The 19,489-nt window shown below is 39.3% G+C and overlaps 1 protein-coding gene across 1 annotated transcript in view; it reads left to right on the top strand.

Annotated features, from left to right (window-relative positions):
• The window catches only part of PDE3A (phosphodiesterase 3A), a 277,318-nt gene that overhangs the window by 233,129 nt on the left and 24,700 nt on the right, over positions 1 to 19,489 (top strand). The window contains exons 4-9 of the mRNA XM_074166942.1: positions 1,873 to 2,027; positions 7,063 to 7,178; positions 10,865 to 11,084; positions 14,810 to 14,895; positions 15,356 to 15,525; positions 16,975 to 17,112. Coding sequence (XP_074023043.1) covers positions 1,873 to 2,027; positions 7,063 to 7,178; positions 10,865 to 11,084; positions 14,810 to 14,895; positions 15,356 to 15,525; positions 16,975 to 17,112 — 885 coding nt within the window. The remainder of the gene's footprint in view (positions 1 to 1,872; positions 2,028 to 7,062; positions 7,179 to 10,864; positions 11,085 to 14,809; positions 14,896 to 15,355; positions 15,526 to 16,974; positions 17,113 to 19,489) is intronic.

Genomic DNA, 19,489 nt, shown 5'->3' with positions numbered 1-19,489 from the left:
GGCAAATGCTTTTAAGTTTTAACAGTTCAAATGGCACAGCCAGCATTCATTCCAGCATTTCCCGGCATTTGAATTGCAACACTTGTGATTCTTTTTTTAATATATTTTAGTCTGATGATAATTATTACCCCGTTGGCCTATGTAGCAGCTGTATATATGAAATGGATGTTCACAGGGTATTAAGCACATTTCCCAGTTTATTTTAGTGTACGTGTTTATAATGGCTGTACTCTAGAATCTGAGGGGAAAAGTTAACGTGGAAGAACACTGCCATTGCGTGAGCAAACCAAGTGAACAGATACCAGTTTGCTGTTGCATAATACCTAGTAAGGAGAAGAGAAATGAAGGATGAAGAAATGAGTTAATGCTACAGAGGACTAATTTGACTGAGGAATTCACTGACCTAAATGTATTACGGTTCATAAAACTAATAGTTTGCAGACCTTTATTTAACTGTCTAAATATAGATTTAGGGTCTTCACCTTAAGCATCTCACACTGAGCATTTTGGGTAAGGAGATAGTATGTTAACATATTTATCTATAAGTTTGAGCTTCAGAACTGCAAGTGTCTCCCATCTCATATCTCTTAACCCTCTGGCAAAGTCAAAGCTCTGCATCACAGAGACATACTTCTTTTAGTTTCTTAACTATAAGCACTTCATTAGAACTGCAAGAGAAACATCATACAAAATGGTAGCATCTGCAACAGCAAATCTGGATCTGCAAAGACTCTCTGTCATCGTCTTTTATTTTCACTGTCTACCTTCAAAATTTCAGGAAAACAATGTGAGCCCTATTAGTGAAGAAAAGGGAGGGTCAGGTAAAAGAAAAATGCAGAGTGGGCAAGGAAAATCTGCTGTAAATAGTGATCCTTTCTCTAAGCTTTTCAGGAGACATCATACCCCAGTGCATGAAAGTTTTATTTCAGTGAGTGATCTTCAGATTGGGTAGATACAGCAGGAAAAAAAGTTGAAGCTCCCGTTCCTTATTTTTCTTACAGCCTTTTTTTGCCTTGAATCTGAGCATTCATGACAGCTTAAATCACAGAATAGTTGAGGTTGAAACATCATCTAGTCCAGTTCGGAGATCGTTTACTCCAGTCCCTCAGCTCAAGGAAGTTGAGCCTGGAGCAGGTTTCTCCAGGCTCAGCCTAGAGGAGATTGCTCAGGAGGATGTCCATTTGGGTTTTGAGTATTTTCATGAGTGCAGACTCCACAACCTCTCTGGGCAGCCTCTTTCAGTGTTCAGTCGTCCTCACAGTAAAAAATATTTTCTTGCATGTAATTGGAATTTCCTGTATTTCAATTTGTGCCCTATTGCCTCTTGTCCCGTCACTGGACACCACTAAGAAAGAACCTAGATTGTTTTTTCCCTTTACACTCTCCCTTCAGGTATTTCTATACATTGATAAGATCGCCCCTGAGCCTTCTCTTCTTCAGGCTGAGCAATCCCAGCTCTCTCTGCCTTTCCTTTTATGACAGATCCTACAATCCCTCCATCCCTTTGTGGCCCTGATGACTTGTGTAAGTACCTTTGGCCACATCATATAAGATCAAAAATTTTAAAGAGCACAGCCAACATTGGCAAATTCCAGTGAGCACTCCAAGTTCCATCTGTGGCTACAGAGCTGTGGGAATACAGCTTCTTTTAAACTTGAAATAGGGAGGATGGTCCAGACCCTCCAAAGATTTAAAGCACCATCTGTGTTGATTTGAATAGAAGGTAAGCACCATGATACTTGGGAGAATCCAGATTTAAGGTACCTCACTAGGTGTTGTCAGGCAGAATTAATCAAATGGGAATGTTTTTCTTCTGCATGTTTAAAGTTTTTGTAAGCATGTGTAAACTCTAAGCAACTGATTTCTCTCTAGCGCTTACGGAGGAGTTTGCCTCCAGGACTGCTGAGACGAGTGTCCTCAACTTGGACCACAACAACATCAGCCACAGGATTACCTACACTGGAGCCAGCTCCAGTAAGAAGGGATCGCAGTGCCAGCATCAAACCTCATGAATCATCTTCATCCAGGTTACAAATTACCTCCCCTCTCTTTACGTCTCCGTTTGGGCAGATTTCTTTGGTTCTGTGTGATGATGTCCCTCACTTAAAAACGCTGACTCCAAAGTATGTAGCACTACTTCTTGATGTTTCTCTAAATTGGGTTACCAAAGAAGTGACATTCCCATTTTTAGTCAGATTATGCCAAAACTATTCCGATTATTGGGGAGCAAAATGGAAAAAAAAAAAATCTATTTAAGCTAGCAAAGTGCAGAATTCCACAATAAAATTGGAAACAAGGCAGGATATGCAGTTAAAGTCTTAACTGATATTCAGTGGTTTACTTCATGGGTATTACCCAGCCAAGAAACAATTCTAACAAGTAACCCAGCTGCTGAACATCACTTCTAAGAACACACCTAGTGATGTGGTCTATCATTAAACCAGTTCGTAAAGCACTTCTCCATCCTCTAGATACTAACTTCCAGAACACAAACTCTGATTTCAAGTGGACCTTCCTAAAATACACAATTTTGCGGTTTTCTGTCCATCGAAATGGAGTATCATAAGACCATGCAGCACTGACATGTGCACTGCATTCCACGCGCACACTTAATTCCAGAGTATAATGAGTACCTAGGGCTCCCTGAACAAACTAATGCAAATGCAATACCAGCAATAGAGGGTAAATATAAAACATTGAGTTAGATAAGTCAAAAAGTGATTTAGTGGAGAGAAGTTTATTATCTAAGTAACTATGTTACCATTGGGGAAAAAACCACATATAATGTAGGAGTAGAATTACAAAGGAAGATTTACTCGTGGAGGTTGAAAGCAAAGCTGAAAATGAAGTGGACAGTGTAAAGTTTTCCTGCAGGATGGTTGCCATACTTTTGGCATGGTTGCCTAATTTTAAGCACTGCGGTGGAGCACTTCTTTCCTGTTGACCACAGAGTTTATCTTCTGAGATTCAGAATCCCAACTGTTCCATCCTTAATCACAAGTGTCTCATATAGTTAAAAGGCTTTTCCTAATTTCCCGCAAGAAGCAAATAAACACAGGTGCTTTGTTGAGGTGCAGACTGAATGCCCGCTTCTATTTATGATATATTTATTTACTTATTCATTTACGATGCCCCATATTTTCAAGGTTTATCTAAGCAGGTGCTGCTACTGGAAGAGTCACAACTACAAAGCAATAATTAGTAAAGCCTTGAAATGGATTTCAGCAAAATCTCCAGAGGAATTGTACATTATTTGTTTGTCTCGCCTGGAAAAAAAGAGTTCTGGATTCAACCATGACATATACACTTCAATGTTATGTTCATATAATGTATTGTAGAAACAGAGTGCTATATCCACAAAGAGGTTTGTGTAGGCTGAGGTAACTACCTACTCCATTTTGACCCCAAACCAACATTTAGTTCCAGTTTCCTAAAGCATGTCCCTCAAAGTCTTTCAGAGTTACCTAGAAGCACACTAGTTCTCACTATTCTGAAGAAACAGGTATTTATCTTCTGGCTATAGTCCCTTATGACTGACTATATCAGTTAGGTATTCCCTGCTCACTCTTACTCATTCTCTGTTTCTCAGAGCCTGATCCCTGAGCCAGCATCACAAAATACATAGGCCTCCCGTGAAGCAGAGGGAGAGAAGTTGTGTCTGCTCACTTGCTTACAGCCAGCAGCTGGCGGGTTTAGGGCATTTGCAGAGGTCTACCCTAATAAAGTTGCTTCTCTGCCTGAGGGCATTCAGACCTAGGTACCTCACGTTTTGGGACTTCCATGCTACGAGATAGCCTGAGGTGAGTTGGGTTTAAGCCTCCACGAGGGCTGTGGCTGATAATCTGGTAGCTGCCAGGGAAGGAAGGAGTGGAATAGCTGTTAGTCTTGTGGGAAGGGCACGTGTCTCTGAGAAGAGAGGCTTGGCTCCCAGGCACTGAATCACAGAATCTTCATGGTTGGAAGGGACTTTTGAGATCGTCGAGTCCAACCAAAAAAACCACCACACCCCACACCCACCCACAAACAGACACAAACCAACAATCTCGGGCACTAGAGCATGCCCTGAAGTGCCATGTCTACACATTTCTGAAATACCTCCAGGGATGGCAACTCCACCACCTCCCTGGGCAGGCTGTTCCAGTGCCTGACCACTCTCTCAGTAAAGTAATTCTTCCTAATATCTAATCCTCCCCTGCCACAACTTCAGACCATTTCCTCTGGTCCTGTCATTATTCCCTTGGGAGAAGAGTCCAACACCCACCTCTCTACACCCTCCTTTCAGGGAGTTGTAGAGGGCGATAACTGTTAACTATGAGATGTTACATAGCTATTTCAACAGGTTTTCCTCCTTTCTGGCTCCATGGGTATTTTTCTATTCTAGTCAGAAAGTAGCAGAGCCTTCAAAGGAAGAGCAGAAGGCAGTCAGCCATGCAGCCTGGTACTTATGATGCCACCCTGTGAGAATAAAGTTCAGGTTCCCTCCCCACCTCAGCAAGGGCTATCATCTTGGAGCTGGTGGATGAGGAGAGAGTATGTAGACATGCTTTGCTACGGGGAAAGGAAGAGCAGACAAAAAGCACCCAAATGCAAGAAGAGAATTCAGAGCCATGGTATCAGAAGACTCACGTGCTTTTCTGCAATTCAAAATTTGGTCCTGGTAGTGGAGAAGAAGATAGGACGTGAGAAGGCCCGACATCACCAGTGGTTTCTGTTGGATGGCACAGGTGAATGCAGCCCCAGAGGGCTGCTTTGGTCGGCCTTTCTTCCAGATAGGTAAATCTTTGCCATGGAGGAGGCTCTTGTGCAGGGCGCCGAGGTGCTCAAGGCAGCCTGCAGAGCACACTGAATGTCTGGTGCAAGAAAAATTCATGCTTAGCCAAAATTCCCTTTGTGAGGAGTCCCATGTAGCTCAGTAGAAGTAAATATAAAGAAGCTATAACCAAATGGAAATGTTCTTCAGTCACCAACCTGTGGTTCCCAGGGTGCATTTGATTTATACTGTTGATCCCAGGCTCTCACATAGTATGTAAGCATCCTAAGATGGGAATCAGAGGGAGAAGGAGAGCAATTAAATATTATTGTTGGTCCTTTTCTATGGTTGTTATATAACTGTACATGATGAGCCAACTAAGCAGACAATCAATTCTTCCTACGTTTAATGTCTCCAATTGTATAATTATAGCTCTGTCAAGTCTCCCAGCCTACTGTTTGCAGTTCTTCTTTTACAGTAGGAGAAACAATGTGTATTCCAGAAAGGGGAAAAATGAATCCTATAAGTCTAGCTTTAAAAATTTTGGCAGACCAATACAGATTTGCTTTCAAGGAAAAGAATTTTGAACTGAAGGGAAAAAAAAATAAAAATCTTGATTATCTGCCACTTCCCCTGTACAAAATTCAAGTACATCACAGGTCACAGAGAAAGGAACATTTCATGGCTTGAAGGGTAGAAAAGGGGGGAAATGACACTGAAATTGCCCTGTGGCAGATTCTGCACTTACAAAATCTGCAACATGTTCCTCAAAGTCTGGGACGTCGCCTCTCCATTTCCATGGTCAAATATTTGCAAAAATGCCCCTTACATCTCTGTTTAAGATTAGTAATCCTGTATTCTTCCATCCCGTGTTACTAAACTGGTAAGACATGGTCCTGTTATAGCTTCAAATGATTGGGAGAAAATAATAGAGCTTCCACATTCCTTCCCTCTGTCACTTCTGTATCCATTCTTCTATATCTTAAAAAGTTAAAGGATGTGGTTTGGGAGTTTTTGTTTTGGTTTGGTTTTGGTTCTTTGCAGTGGGCCAGTGTGTTATATTCTTCCTGACAATTAAAAAACAAAACCACAAAACAAAACAAACAAACAAAATAATTATGAAAGCAGCTGGATTCTTTCTTCATCTTGCTTCATCACAGATTATAGGAAATTGGGTCTGTGAAGACAACCGGCAAATATTTAGGAGGTAGCGCTTGCTCTTCCAAAACAATAAGGTGTTTGTAGAGTTAAGGCAATGTTACATGTTTTCTTCTTTCAGAACGCTTTTTGGGCCCCCCCCCCAAGTTTTTTTCAACCTCAGCTGGGACTAGGCTGCTTTAAAAGACTGCCTTCTGCCTTGCATGTCATCTCATCACTTGGATGCGCGGCTGAGAGGACCAGAGAAGTCATAGAATCATAGAATGGTTTGGGTTGGAAGGGACGATAAGAACTAGTGCTATGTCCTTGCAAGCAGCTGACGTTTGATGAGTGTCCTTCAGGAAAACAATGACAGATACAATTCTCCTGCCTTACGGAACTATTTGGCCTCTTCTAGTACGCAGAAGTTATAGCCTGAAGGCTGAAAGCTGAAAGCATGCACCCGTCCGGTTGTAGGGGACCAGCATTTGTTCCTCACGCACACAGACACATGCACCCTATTTTTCTTCAGTGAGTTTCTTTTGGATCAGTGACCAAAGTCTTCAGGGTCTGTCAACAGAATTTTTTTTGGAGAATGCAGCACACGTTTCAGTTGGCCTGAGCGTGAAGTGCTTCACCCAGAGGAGAGGCACACCACTAGCAAGAGCGATGCGGGGCTCTTCAGAGCCTCTTCCAGCCTCCCAAGGAGCTCCTCCAGTGCCCAAAGGATTACTGAGTATCTGCCTTGGCAGATACAGCAGAGGAGTCAAGGGAGGCTGGTTTTCCGTTTACACTGAGAACTTCTGGTACTTCTGGCTGTCGTAAGGAGGCGTTAAAGGAGAACATAAATTTAACTTATTTCAAGTCAACTTTTAAGCCTCTTTGTACTGTCAGAACAATATAATGAAGACATCTTTGTCTAAATAAAGTGAATAGGCCTCAGCACTGAAGGAAGTCCAGCTTTGGAGTGTCTGCATGGTAAATATTTTTGCTGAATACAATGCTGAGCGCCACAGAAATAGCAGTTCAGCCAGCAGATAGATGTTGTTTTCCTCGTCAGATTTTGTGCTACCTCAGTATCGCATACTTCTTGCTGTGACTCCTGACGTCTTACGACCTGCCACTTAGGCTTTTTACTGTCTCAAACGATGCTTGTTTGTGCTCTCGTTTTGCAGCGCTGACTCCTGGAACAGCTCGATTCTGATGACAATCACAAAGAGCAGGTCCTTCTCCACCTCCTACGCCATGTCTTCTACCAACCACCTGAATGCCAAAAGGCAGAGCCGGCAAGGTGAGTGGGCATCCGTGGCTCTGTCAGGCTCACTTAGCTGTTTCCCCCTGACTAGCACATGCAGATGCTTTTGGTCTCTGTCCCATCTGTGTCTTTTCTCATTTTTCAATCAATATAAATATAGTTATTTCTGGTATTTAAAAAAAAAACAACCAACAGTGGCTTAAAATATTATAGCTCATAGTGATGCCATTGTAAATGTTTTGACTTTTATGTTTTATAGAGGTTAGTCATGACATGATGTGGCAAGTGCCATACTAAAGCGTGTTGTGATTTATGTCCGTGTAATTCCCTTGAGAACAGATTGGTTTTTATAACATTTGTTAAATTATCTGTCTGTGTTTATTGCCTGACTGAGGTTTCTTGAAGCGCAATCTACATAATGCCATTCAGAGCTGTAGGCAGCAACTGACCTGTCTTATGCAAGCATATCCAATACACAGCCATTATAACTCCGAGGTCTATCTCTGTATATTATTCATTATTGAGAAAGTCCAGGTAGTTCTTACTGATTTTTAGAGATGAGAAATATGGGTGTTTTTACTCAGTATTTAGGTAAGGCCTTTAAAGAAATGAGTCCTGTTTTGACTGAGGGAAAGGAATTGAAAAGGTGACTTCTTAATTGATAACGAAACATGCAATATGATGGCCATGAACCAGCCATAATCCATAGTAACGTGGTTCTCTTCCCTGTACAAATGCAGGATAAAGTAATGTTTACCCATACTTTAACTTGTAATTCAAAGTTTCAAATTCAAAGTTTGTAATTCAAAGTTGAAATTCAAAATTTCTTTTTTAAATCAGACCTTTTTTTTTTTTTTTTTTTTTTTTCTTCTTCTTCCAAACATGGAGTAGTGTTGAGAAAATGTTATTCAGAGATACTGGCCACCCAGACATCAGATGGAAATTGATAGGTGCCTGAGGCCTGACACTGGAAAAGTCAGAGAGCCCAAATTTAGAGATGGATTTGAAGATATGGCTGCACAATTATTCTGCATATCTGACACTGTCACATCACATCTCCTTTTCAAACCGAAGAGTTTATTTAATCTTGTCTTGTACAGAAGCTACTTTGTTACACCACAGTGAGGATTAAGTAACATGATATTAACTTCAAAGATAACAAGCACATAAGCAAATTAATAAAATCAAAACTGGAAAATAACGGAGATATGGTAGCAAGAATCCAGGAATTTGTTTTAGAACAAAACAAATCCAACTTGGAGTTGTGATTTTCAGAAATGAACCCATTAACTTGAAAGTGCGTGTACGCCCAACAACATGAGCTCCCCAGTGATGGAGGGAGAGCTCCATTCCATCACAAACCGTTCCTAGGGGCACTGATTCACAGGAGTAAAAATTTTGGCTCAGCATTTTATGCAGAAGAGTAATATTTTGATGTTTTAGACAGTTTGCAATCATGCACTTTTAATTAGAATTTGGTTTTATGTTCCAACGAAAGAATTCCTTCAATTTGCACTAGTTAATACAAATTGAACTTTTATATATTAGCTCCATTGGCAATATATAATAATCCTTGGTAGAAGTTGATCTGGATAAACCTGCAAATCTGTTAATTTACAAAATGTATATTTAATCATGCATGAAAACATTAGCATTTTAAAATACTGCTAGCTATACCTTTTTTGGCAATATTCTCAGGTAAACTCAAGAGTTTTCATATGTAATTTCACATTGCATTGACTTTACTGTTTTATTTCTTCAACACTGCACACGTGTAAAAGTTCTGGAGGACCTAAGCAGATGGATGTACTTAAAAATTTATCCGTGTATTGTTCATCTTCTTTTATGCAAGACACATTTTCTCTCACTCTTGCCAATAAATGGTTAAATTTTGGTTTATTGAAAGTGAGTTTGCCTTTTTCTGGTAAATTTATTTATTTTTGGTAACTACCCTGGTAAATTACTCTTTAAAAAAAAAAACACAACCAAACATATTTCAAGAGACAAGACCCCAGACTTGCAGGAGAAAGCCAATTGTGATTAGAAACATTATTGTGAAAATTGCTGTTTAAAATCCCAGGACTTGCTTTAAATTCTTGAAAGATGACCATATGTATTGTATTCTCAGACAGTCACGAAGATTACCTGGTAACAGATAGCTCAAAGATAGATAATAATCCAACTCAATCCCTTGTGCATCTAACAGACTGCGAAATGTTTTTAAAGACGTATTTTTGTTGGATGGAAAGCAGATATCTCAAAGGATTAGTAAATGTGAAACAGAGGCTTTCTGTATTTTAAAGCAATTTCCATATGTCATGGCCATCTGATAACTTTTTAATTGCTCTGTAGGCTTTAGGTTTCTGATCTCAAGACTAGCATAATATCCTAGTTGCAGTCATTGAATTAAAGCAATGATACATACCACATGTTTGCTGAAGAAGTACCCTAATCAAAATTTAGGAGATGTTGGATATCTCAAAATTACAGAGTAGTAACTGTCAGAGATTATTTTTAATTCTTGGATTGTCAACAGTAAATCATATTTTAACTTCATATCACAGTAAGTTGTTACCAGGAAAAAAAAAAAAAAAAACACTGGAACTGTACACATATCCTGCAAGGTTAGTATTTCATAAACCTAGGTCAACATATTGCCTTATTCCGAGATAATATTTTTTTGTCTGGAATGCATTTAGATAGTGGGCACAATTCAAACATAAAACCAGTCAAAGTTCCCAAGCACTGTATATCATTTGGCTTTGAAGATGAACATGGTAAATGAACTGGGGCTGAGTTCCTACAAACTTTAGAACAAAGCCCAGGAGGTTAAGTCAGTTTACATGCATTTTCTTTTAAGTTAGATTATCTTTGCTCCCCTGCACTTTATTGTGCATTGGACCTTTTTGTCTGAGACTAGAAAATGTAAAGTGGATTCGAAGAGAAGGCAGAACTTTCTCTCAAACACTGGACTGGCTGATGCATTTCATCTTGGTGCTGGGATAGAATAGGGGACAGAGAGAGCTACATCTTGGTAGTGTTCACACATGTGGATGTTGGCAATTTCTGACACGCTAGCTCAGGAGTAGAATAGCATGTGGTACAGGTAATGGTCTTGAGTATCCCGTAGTGAGCAACAGATATTGAAAAATAAACTCAAGCTGCACAAGATCAAGGCCAAAATCTGAGGAATGTGGAAATGGCACCATAAGTGCAATATTTTATATTCATATAATGTATGACAACTAAATAGCGCTTTTTTGGTTTATTGCTAGTCTTCACACATGTAGAAATTCAAATTTTCTGGGAATGTGTGTAAGCCTTTCTTGTCCCTGCTTTACAGATGGAGACAGTGAAGTAATGAGAAATTGCAGATGGGTCTGGGAACTGCCGATTTGGAGTTTGGTGTCTCTGTTGCTAGAACATATTCATACCAACAGTCATGCCACTAGCGCCTGCAAGTTAGTGCATCCCAGTCAACAGGGAGAATATGCTTCGTATTTTGAGCCAAATCTTCAGCAGGTGGAAGCGGCTGATATTAATGGAGCTTCATTTCTCTGTGACAGCCATGGGCTTGGCTCAGAGTGGAGGAGGGTTTTCTCTTTCCGTTTGGAAGCTATGCTGGTACCTCCGCATCTCAAGAGGAGTATTTCTGCGCAGTGAACTCATACAGCCATCTGCCACTTCTGTCAATTGACGAGACTCTTCTCTTCTCTCGCCAGGTATCCCGCCAAATATCTCGCCTCTCACCTCCCCGTGCCATTCACCGATTCAGGGGACACCTGCCACAAGTCCTACCGGAAAAACATCTTCCGTGTCATTTCCGGACTCTACAGATACCGACACCAAGCAAGGCTTAAAGCCACACAAAGTCTTAACCTCTACTCAGAGTGCCCCTACTTTGTCAGACCCTATTATCAGCCCCTCTGTCATCTGCAGCAGGTAAGATAGCGATTTGATACGTGTTGGAATTGTTTCACGTTGTTCTCACAAACAAGCTCTTTTGGCCCACGTAAGTTTTTGTGGTTTGCTGTGGCGTTGTGTGTTGATATTTCACCGTATCCAAGCAGTTCTTAATATGTGAGTAATTGTGTAGATTGATGCTACAAAGTGCTTTTAAAGTGCAAGACAGTTAGCTCTATTTACAGCTTTTACTCATCTCAGAGGCACAGTCTGATTCATAAGTAAATTCTTTGTCAATAACTTGCAGATCCTAAAGCTGGATTTCATGTTAACAACTTGGTGTTTCTCATGCCATACCTTTAACACAAACAGTCACTTTCAGGTCCCAGGCCAAGTCTTTCACAAGTGGCCCCTGATGTTTGGTAGAAAAATCTGGCTGTTAGGGATTCAAAGCTGCTGGGCTGTAGCAGCTGATAGAGGTGTACCAACAACACCCTGAAGACTATGTAATTTTGAGCGCTCTCTCAGAAGGGGTGGATCCTACCCTCCCTAGGGCAGAGTCAGATTATGTAGCATTGGGATTTATTTTTTTAAATCAGCTGCAAGTGAATTCTTCCTACTGCTGAGAGTTACACAGTTTAATTTCACACTTTAAAGTAGCCCATTATTATTTTACATAGACCGGCTCTGCAAAATCAGCATTTTGGAAAAATAAGTTGTTCTATTTATCTTATGTTAGCAGTTGTGTAAGTTAGATTACTGGAGATTGCAATATGTGTCCAGTTCAGAATAGTGGGAAAGACTGGTATTTAGAAGCCAGTTGCGGTGCAGTTTCAAGGTCACCGTACTCATCAGATGTTACTTACTTTTGGTCACAGCAGTGAGTAATTTGTGATTATTGGCTAGCCAGCAGACAGCACGTCATCTGAGGCAACGTGCTGCGTTAAATGTTACCAAGTTTGACTATCTTTGGAAATAGTTTTTCCTTTCTGGCATCAGTCACATGACTTTGAATGTGTCTTGATACTTCGTGGGCAAGGCTCAGAAGCGGGTACAAGAAAGTAAAAATTGAGATTGTGAGTTCCCTCGAGGGAGTTAGCCTCACTGAAGTTGAGACTAGGATCCTGACAGGCTTTTAAGACTTAGTTAGGTGGCTGAATAGAAACCAAGTGCTTTTCAGAGGTTTTCAAAGGTATTGCAAAACTGAGACTTGCACTGATTCATTTGAAATGAGCACTATTTTACAGATAAGACATATGCCATAAATGTGCTGCTGTCCTATTAAACTGTGCCTTTATCACTACTTCAACAAAATATTATTACTTTAACTAGTAACAGTTATTGCTGGAAGTCTTCCATTAAGGAAAACAGTTAACAGTTGCATAAAAATGTCAAAAAAAAAAAAAAAAGAGAAAAATCTGTGTAAGGTTGTTGTAGATAGTAATGACATATATTTTCTTGATATTTGTAGACTTTGATTTCAATGTAATCATTGATAAAATGCTCATTAGCTTTTACGTGGCTCCAGTCTTATGTGGTCTATGTAGGTTGCATAGCATATTTAGGTTCTTGATTTTCTTGTTTTCAAATGCTTAGACTGTGTGAGCATTACAAATAGTTACATTGCTGGCATAGGCTTTGTTGTTGATTATTTGAAACAAACACATTACTTAAAATATTATGGTGTAATCACTGCTATTAGAATTGGCACCCTCTATTGCTAATAGTCTCTGTCCCTTTAACGTCCATTGAAATATAATAAGCACTGTCAAATTTCTAGCCATTGGTATATAGAGATGTCATATGCACAGATACAAGCTGAACAAACAGCACATAAATAACGCACTCATTAGTAATGTAAATACAAAAAAAAAGTGTACAAAAAACCGAAAACAAACAAAAAAAACCCTATATTGAAATTAAATATCTTCGACAAGTCGAGGGAGTTAAATTAGCAAACACTGGAAATAAATCTTTTAATATTTGAGCTTTCACATTGTAGATTTCTAGTCTTCATGATATGCAATCCCTTACGTTTACTGCCAAAAAAACTGCCTTGCTTCAAAATAATACCAAGTCAGGAAATGTCTGCCACCACCAAACCAATCCTTCCCCCAACAACAACAAAAGAGTCTTGAAATGAAGTCTTGATGGGTTCAGTGCTTTAAATCAGATCCACCCAGGCAGTGGCACCAAGACAGAAGTTTTACTGTACTTTTTTTTTTTTCACTTACAAAGCGAATTGTGGTAGGACAGCAGGGTTTGAAAACTGTCTTAAGCAGGAACATATTCTAGGCAATGCTGTTAAAAGAATTTGTAGATAATAATTTTTAATTTTGCTTGATGGATGAGACAGGAATCCTGTGGAAAAAAATTTAAACAATCCTGTGATTAAGGAGTATATTATAATGCTTGTGCATGAAGGGGATTGAATTAAAGTTGCATGGGCATCTTTACTTCTGACATAGAGCAGATTTCTACTAGGTAGCTCCGTAATTTTTTTTTAATATAGTGTTTTATGTGGACCATACATACTAAAGCACTGTGATTTTGCATATGTTCTGGAAATAAAGAGGTACACCTATAATGATGCAAAAGCTTTGTAGCATTGTAACCAGTCAAAGTCTCTCTTTCTCTTTTACATTTTGGCTTGTTAGCATTGACCTTGTGGAAACCACAAGGAATGCGGGAGAAATTAATACTTTTTTCCATCTTGTTTATAAACCTAAGTGATACAGGATTTATTTGCTTGGCTATGCACAAGAAGTATCATTGTATATAGATTTGTATTTTTATTTAAAATTCTTTCGGGAATTCATTATGTGTGCAGGGCTTACCAAGCTCCACAATATGTTTTGGATGACCCAGTCAAAAGCCATCTGGCATAAGATTTCAGCCATTTTTATATGATGAACTTACATTGGTGTAAAGTTTCTAGTATAAAGTTTGACCAAAGAAAATAATTTTGTAATAATTGCTTTGCAGAGGCTGTTATATATAAGATATGCCACAAAATACTGACTCAAACCAAAGAGAGAAATGTTACATCAGGTTCTCATGGACAGACTGGATATAATACTGCTAAATGAGGCTTCAGATTTGTTAAGTTCTCTTGTGTTTTCATGATATATCATTCTTCCTTCAGGTCCTAGACTCAATCATATTGGCACATTGTACTTTGAAATGTTCCAGCTGGTATTGAATTCGGGTTTACGGCTTAAAGAGAATGACACACAATGAATAAAGTATTTTAATGGAACGGAAGGCCAAACATTTGCAAAGGCCGTGATATTGTGGTCCCTCCCACAGTGGCTTTCTGTTCTGGGAATGATGAAGCAAACTTGGTCTTCTTGTTTCATTGCTAAATGTCTGGCTGCCAGATCACTCACCTCATGTTCATCCAAAAGGTCCCCTTGGTTCTGATGTACTTGGTGTGTTGTCACTGAAGTAATAGCAAAATACTTAGAGAGTAAAAAATTCATTAGAAAAGAAAAAAATCAGATAGTATAGGTTTACTGGTGGCAGCACATATTTAGTGGTGGTGGCCAGTTAATCCAAGGTCTTTTTGTATTTTTTGTCTTTTTCCATTCCTGACTTCCAATAAAACTTCAGCTCACTCTTACAGTTTTGTCTGGAGAGTACACCCTGTACCATAGCTTATACTGTATGACATAATCTTACACTGTCAGCAGGAAATAATTTTGCATAAGACTGTCTAATGTGCATATTTCTTTATATTGTGCATGTTTCTTGATGTATTTCAGCTGTGGCAGACCCTATAACCAAATAGAAGCTGGCGATGGGACACTAGATAGAAATGATGGTACCACACACACCCTGAACAGAACAGGTAATTCTTTGTCCATGAAAAAAATCCTCATCCCTTAAAATTCAATAATCATTCAGTGTAAGGGCAGATATGCCTGTCTGTCATAAAAGGAGAACATATGTAGATGAGACCGTACAAATTGTCTTTGAGGCTCCTTTCCTTTTTGTATGCATAACGTGAAAATACTCATGAAGAATAGAGTTAAAATACAAAGGAAATACGGTTTCCCTCATCTAACCTAGTCAGCTCAAATAATGGTCCTTAAAATTTTTCTCACTCTTCAGTCCCTGATCCCATTTTTTTACACTCTGCAGGGTATATGCTTTAATGTCTTTGGACAGATTGCCCAACTCAGGACCCAGCCAAGCAGCACATATGTATTATGAGTCAGAGATCCTGTTGCTGTTATTCAGAAGGTCACAGGATGACTTTGATGCAATCCTTGCTGTTCACGCAACAAGCTTTGTGATTTGTGTTGTAGATGATCCTGCGCAAGCCACTTCTGACTATGAGACCAACAACAGTGACAGCAGCGATATTGTACAAAATGATGATGAGACAGATTGCTCCAAAGAGCAGACGCGGAAGGGATCTGTCTGTAGGACGTACACCCCTGAAACCATCATTCTGCATCCCTTGATACCACCTGAGGTAGCTTGTTTAAATTTCACTCGCACAATAGAATGTATACTGATACTGGGGAAAACAAAAACAAAACCAACCAACCAAACAAAAACCACACAAAAAAAAAACCCCAAACAACCAAAAAACCAAACCAACCAAAAACTCCAGACCACCACAGGAAAAGCCCCTAGGGCTGTCTAAAGACTGTGACTATGGTTTTAAGCAGCAATTACAGCAGGCTCCTACTTTGCAGTAGGAGGATTGCTTTGGCAGGGGGGTTGGACTAGATGATGTCCAGAGGTCCCTTCCAACCCCATGTGATTCTGTGATTCTGTGATTGACTTTCAAGAATTGAAAGGAACCCTTTAAATGTGTGAGAGCTGCTAAGCACTGGCCAATTGTGAAGCTCTAGCCATCTATTTTGATGAATAAATATATGTTTACGGATCTGGCATTAGGCATTTCTGAAATGTTTGGTGTCTGTGTTAGCGTTGCCATTAAAGGGAAGAGATTGGAAGGAAGAGAAATTATCTTCTCAGACTACCAGCATGATACATAGTCTTCCTGTTCAGCCACTTCAGCTTCTCAATGGCCTTGCAATCTTGGCTAATATATACAGTGGTCCTTTTTTGTAAAACAAATTAGCACTTGTCTGAGGGTGCTGCATGATGTTATTGTTGGCGTATGTCATAAGAACATTGCAGTATGGTCAACAAGTGCTGACCCTCTCACGACTACTGTATTCAGCTGTAAGCTTGATTGAGATGTAGAGGGAAAGGTTTGTTTAGTTAAATTTTCCGCAGCCTGCTATACAACTGAATTAATAAATTTAAGTAGGCGTATGATCTCGAAAAATTTATTGTAATCTGTTGAATTGGAGTTGAACATGTTGAGAGAAGGCATTTTTCTTGAGATATTTTGGCATTTACTCATCTACAGTTTCTTAATAACAATAAAATTCAAGGAAGTATACAGGGAAAAATGTGAAAGGAGGAACACCGCCCGTCTTTTATTTGCAGGACTTGAAAAACAGGTAGGCTTCAGTTTAAGAAATGCAAGCCTTCACTTGGACTGAGCTCCATTAGCCATTTTAGATTGTAACGAATGGGTCCTCATGCAGAAGTAGAAACTGAATGCTTTTCCCCCTGTACTGGAGCAAATTTTACAATGAAGAAGACAGACTCCCTTGGAAATGAATGAATGATTCTCATGAATGAACGAATGAATGTGTCTAATGGATAAGTTCAGAGACTGATGTTTCATATACAGGATTTCCTATTCATTCAAGTGAAACAAATTATAAAGGAGAGTGACTAGCTGCGGGGCTGGTGGAAATGGGGACATCTCCGCTGAGCTGAGTCAAGTACCATCAGCTTATAGATGATGCTAAAGTGACCTTAATTTTTAAGAGCACACAACTTTGCATGCGATGCTTCACAGAAATGAAATTTCTCTTTATTCTGATTGCCGGCATAGGACAAGCCCGTACTTGCTCCTGAGCCTCTGGTTATGGACAACTTGGATCCCCTGATGGAGCAGCTAAATAGTTGGAACTTCCCAATCTTTGATTTGGTGGAAAAAATCGGAAAGAAATGTGGTCGGATTCTGAGTCAGGTAAGAAGGCTAGCTTGTCTCCGAGGACTGGCTAGATTATTGACAGTTACGCGAAGTAGCATTAAGACCCATTGTCCTTACAAGCTGGTCATCCATTGAATTGTGATCTCTGCCACCTAATTCAAAGCTGACTGTATGAAATCCATCTTATTACATTCCTTACTTTTAAATTTCTATATTTTTAAATTTAAAAATGTGACAGAAAAAAACACATACCTGTTTTGCCTGCAGCTTTCTGCCAATGAGTTTACATAAGCCTTTCTGAATATTCACTTTTATCTGCAGGACGTGCTGCCACCCCTTACCAAGTTCTTTGTGACAGGATTTCACATGGGGTTCAGCGTGGGAGGAATAAACAGTAAATATCTTCAGTTGATGCAGGAAATACAGAACTTTGGTCCTTTTTTATACTGGAGATTTTTCAGGCTGTGCAAGAAAGCAAGGTCTCAGGAAGTAGGGGAAAAAATGGTCCTTGCTATATTCTCTCACCTTTAAAGAGTCAGCACATTGATAGTAAATTCATATCATTATTACACAGGGAAGACTAGTTTATTATGAATCAGAATATGAGAGCTTACTAGTCTTTCTTTCAACGATCAGTTTTTCATTCTCTCCTTTATGTTGAATGCAGGTACTGACATGGCCTGTCTCTACTCGACATGATTAATGTCACTTCCATAATCACTTTCTTGGCTGGACTTTCTGCTCTGTTATGCCCCTTTTCCTGGCACACTGACAAATGAGCCCTTTTTTTCTTATGAGGTATTGAGGTTTATTAGACAGGAAAGGCAAGTAATTATATTTAGGGATGGAAGGGATAAAACCCCAAGAGATCTGACTGATCTAATATCACTTTACAAGGTTTATGTAGTGATGAGTGCTGGAAAGAAGAGATTAGGTTAATTGGTACAGTGTGGGACAAGTAACAGCCCCCACAAACACAGGGATTAGTGTGTCAGGCAGATCTCAGTGCAACAGGCTCCAGAGAATGCTGTATCAAATCTTGGTCCCTTGGTGTTTAACTATTATTCAGCTACATTCAATTATCCAGTGGTCAACCAAGAAAACCACAGCATGAATTCAGATTTATTCTGTGGTCTGCCTTTCAGCGTTCTGTAGCTTGGCAAGTAACATCTATGTTTAACCAGCCTGCCAGCTCTCTAAGTTAATTTTAAAGAAATTAGCAAACTATGGCTGGATGTGGATATCGATATAAATTCAGTGATGATCGTTGAGACACTTTTGCACTGGACAGTGAGCATGTGATTAAAATGCTCTTCTAGAATCATAGAATACCAGGTTGGAAGGGACCTCAGGGATCATCTGATCTAACCTTTCTTGGCAAAAGCACGGTCTAGACAAGATGGCCCAGCACCCTGTCCAGCTGAATCTTAAAAGTGTCCAGTGTTGGGAAAGATCATATTGGTCATGGTGTTTTCTAACAGTAAAACCTGTTATAGAATAAGAAATGAAACATAAGGAGAAACAGAACTTTTTTTTAGTGGCATAACCAATAGTTTGGATGAGCCAAAATTTGTTCTGGTTTTACATGGGTACCTCTATAGGTTTTAAGCACTTTACCAAGTTGCGTGGAGTTCTGTACCTCTCAGGACAATTCCCCTGTGCCTCCCTCAATTTGCACTAAAGCTCCACACTCTGTCTCCCAACATCTGCTTTTTGCACAGGTTCTGAGCACATTATCCATTTTGCAGTGCCACAAAATGAGGCCTGTGAAACAAAATAGTGAAGCTTTAATAAATAATGTTTGTGATCAAAATTCAACATATTCTGTATCAGCTGTTTGTAATAACTCCCACTCCCTAAGAGCAGAATGCAGCAAGCTCAACCTTGTTCATAAAATAAAGATAGTTCCTTTACTTCTTTCCTCCATCTGCTCGTATGTCCCTAAAAAAATTATTTTCAGAAATAAGAGAACTAAAATAAATAAATCTTTTTCTCCAGCTGAAAGTATTGTCTTTTTCTTGTATAATTTTAAAATCCTGGGATATTATAAACAAAGGAAAACAAAAGCTCTAATGATTTATTCTCTGTATTTTCCATTAAATGGACTCATCCATTAAAATAAGTAAATTAACAAGCTGAATTAACTATGTTTGCCTTGCTAGGTTAAATTTATGAGATGGAACAAAGCAGAGTTGACACGTGCCTCTAGGGAAGCATTCAGTGTAGAAAGCAAATGCTGGCTTAGCATCTTTGAAGCTGCTTGAGATGTCTGTTTCTTCTTTTTGGAATTTTAAATTAATTTAGACTTATAAAAAGACTCCAAACCAGTCAGCAGCCATAAAAGCATCTATGCAAAATATAGTGGCAAGTACTCTGAATGTGATGCTAACAAATATGCATGATAGGGATTAGA

Source organism: Numenius arquata, chromosome 2 (genome assembly GCF_964106895.1).
Source record: "Numenius arquata chromosome 2, bNumArq3.hap1.1, whole genome shotgun sequence".
Lineage (NCBI taxonomy): Eukaryota > Metazoa > Chordata > Aves > Charadriiformes > Scolopacidae > Numenius > Numenius arquata.
This window is presented reverse-complemented; position numbering and strand designations above follow the sequence as displayed.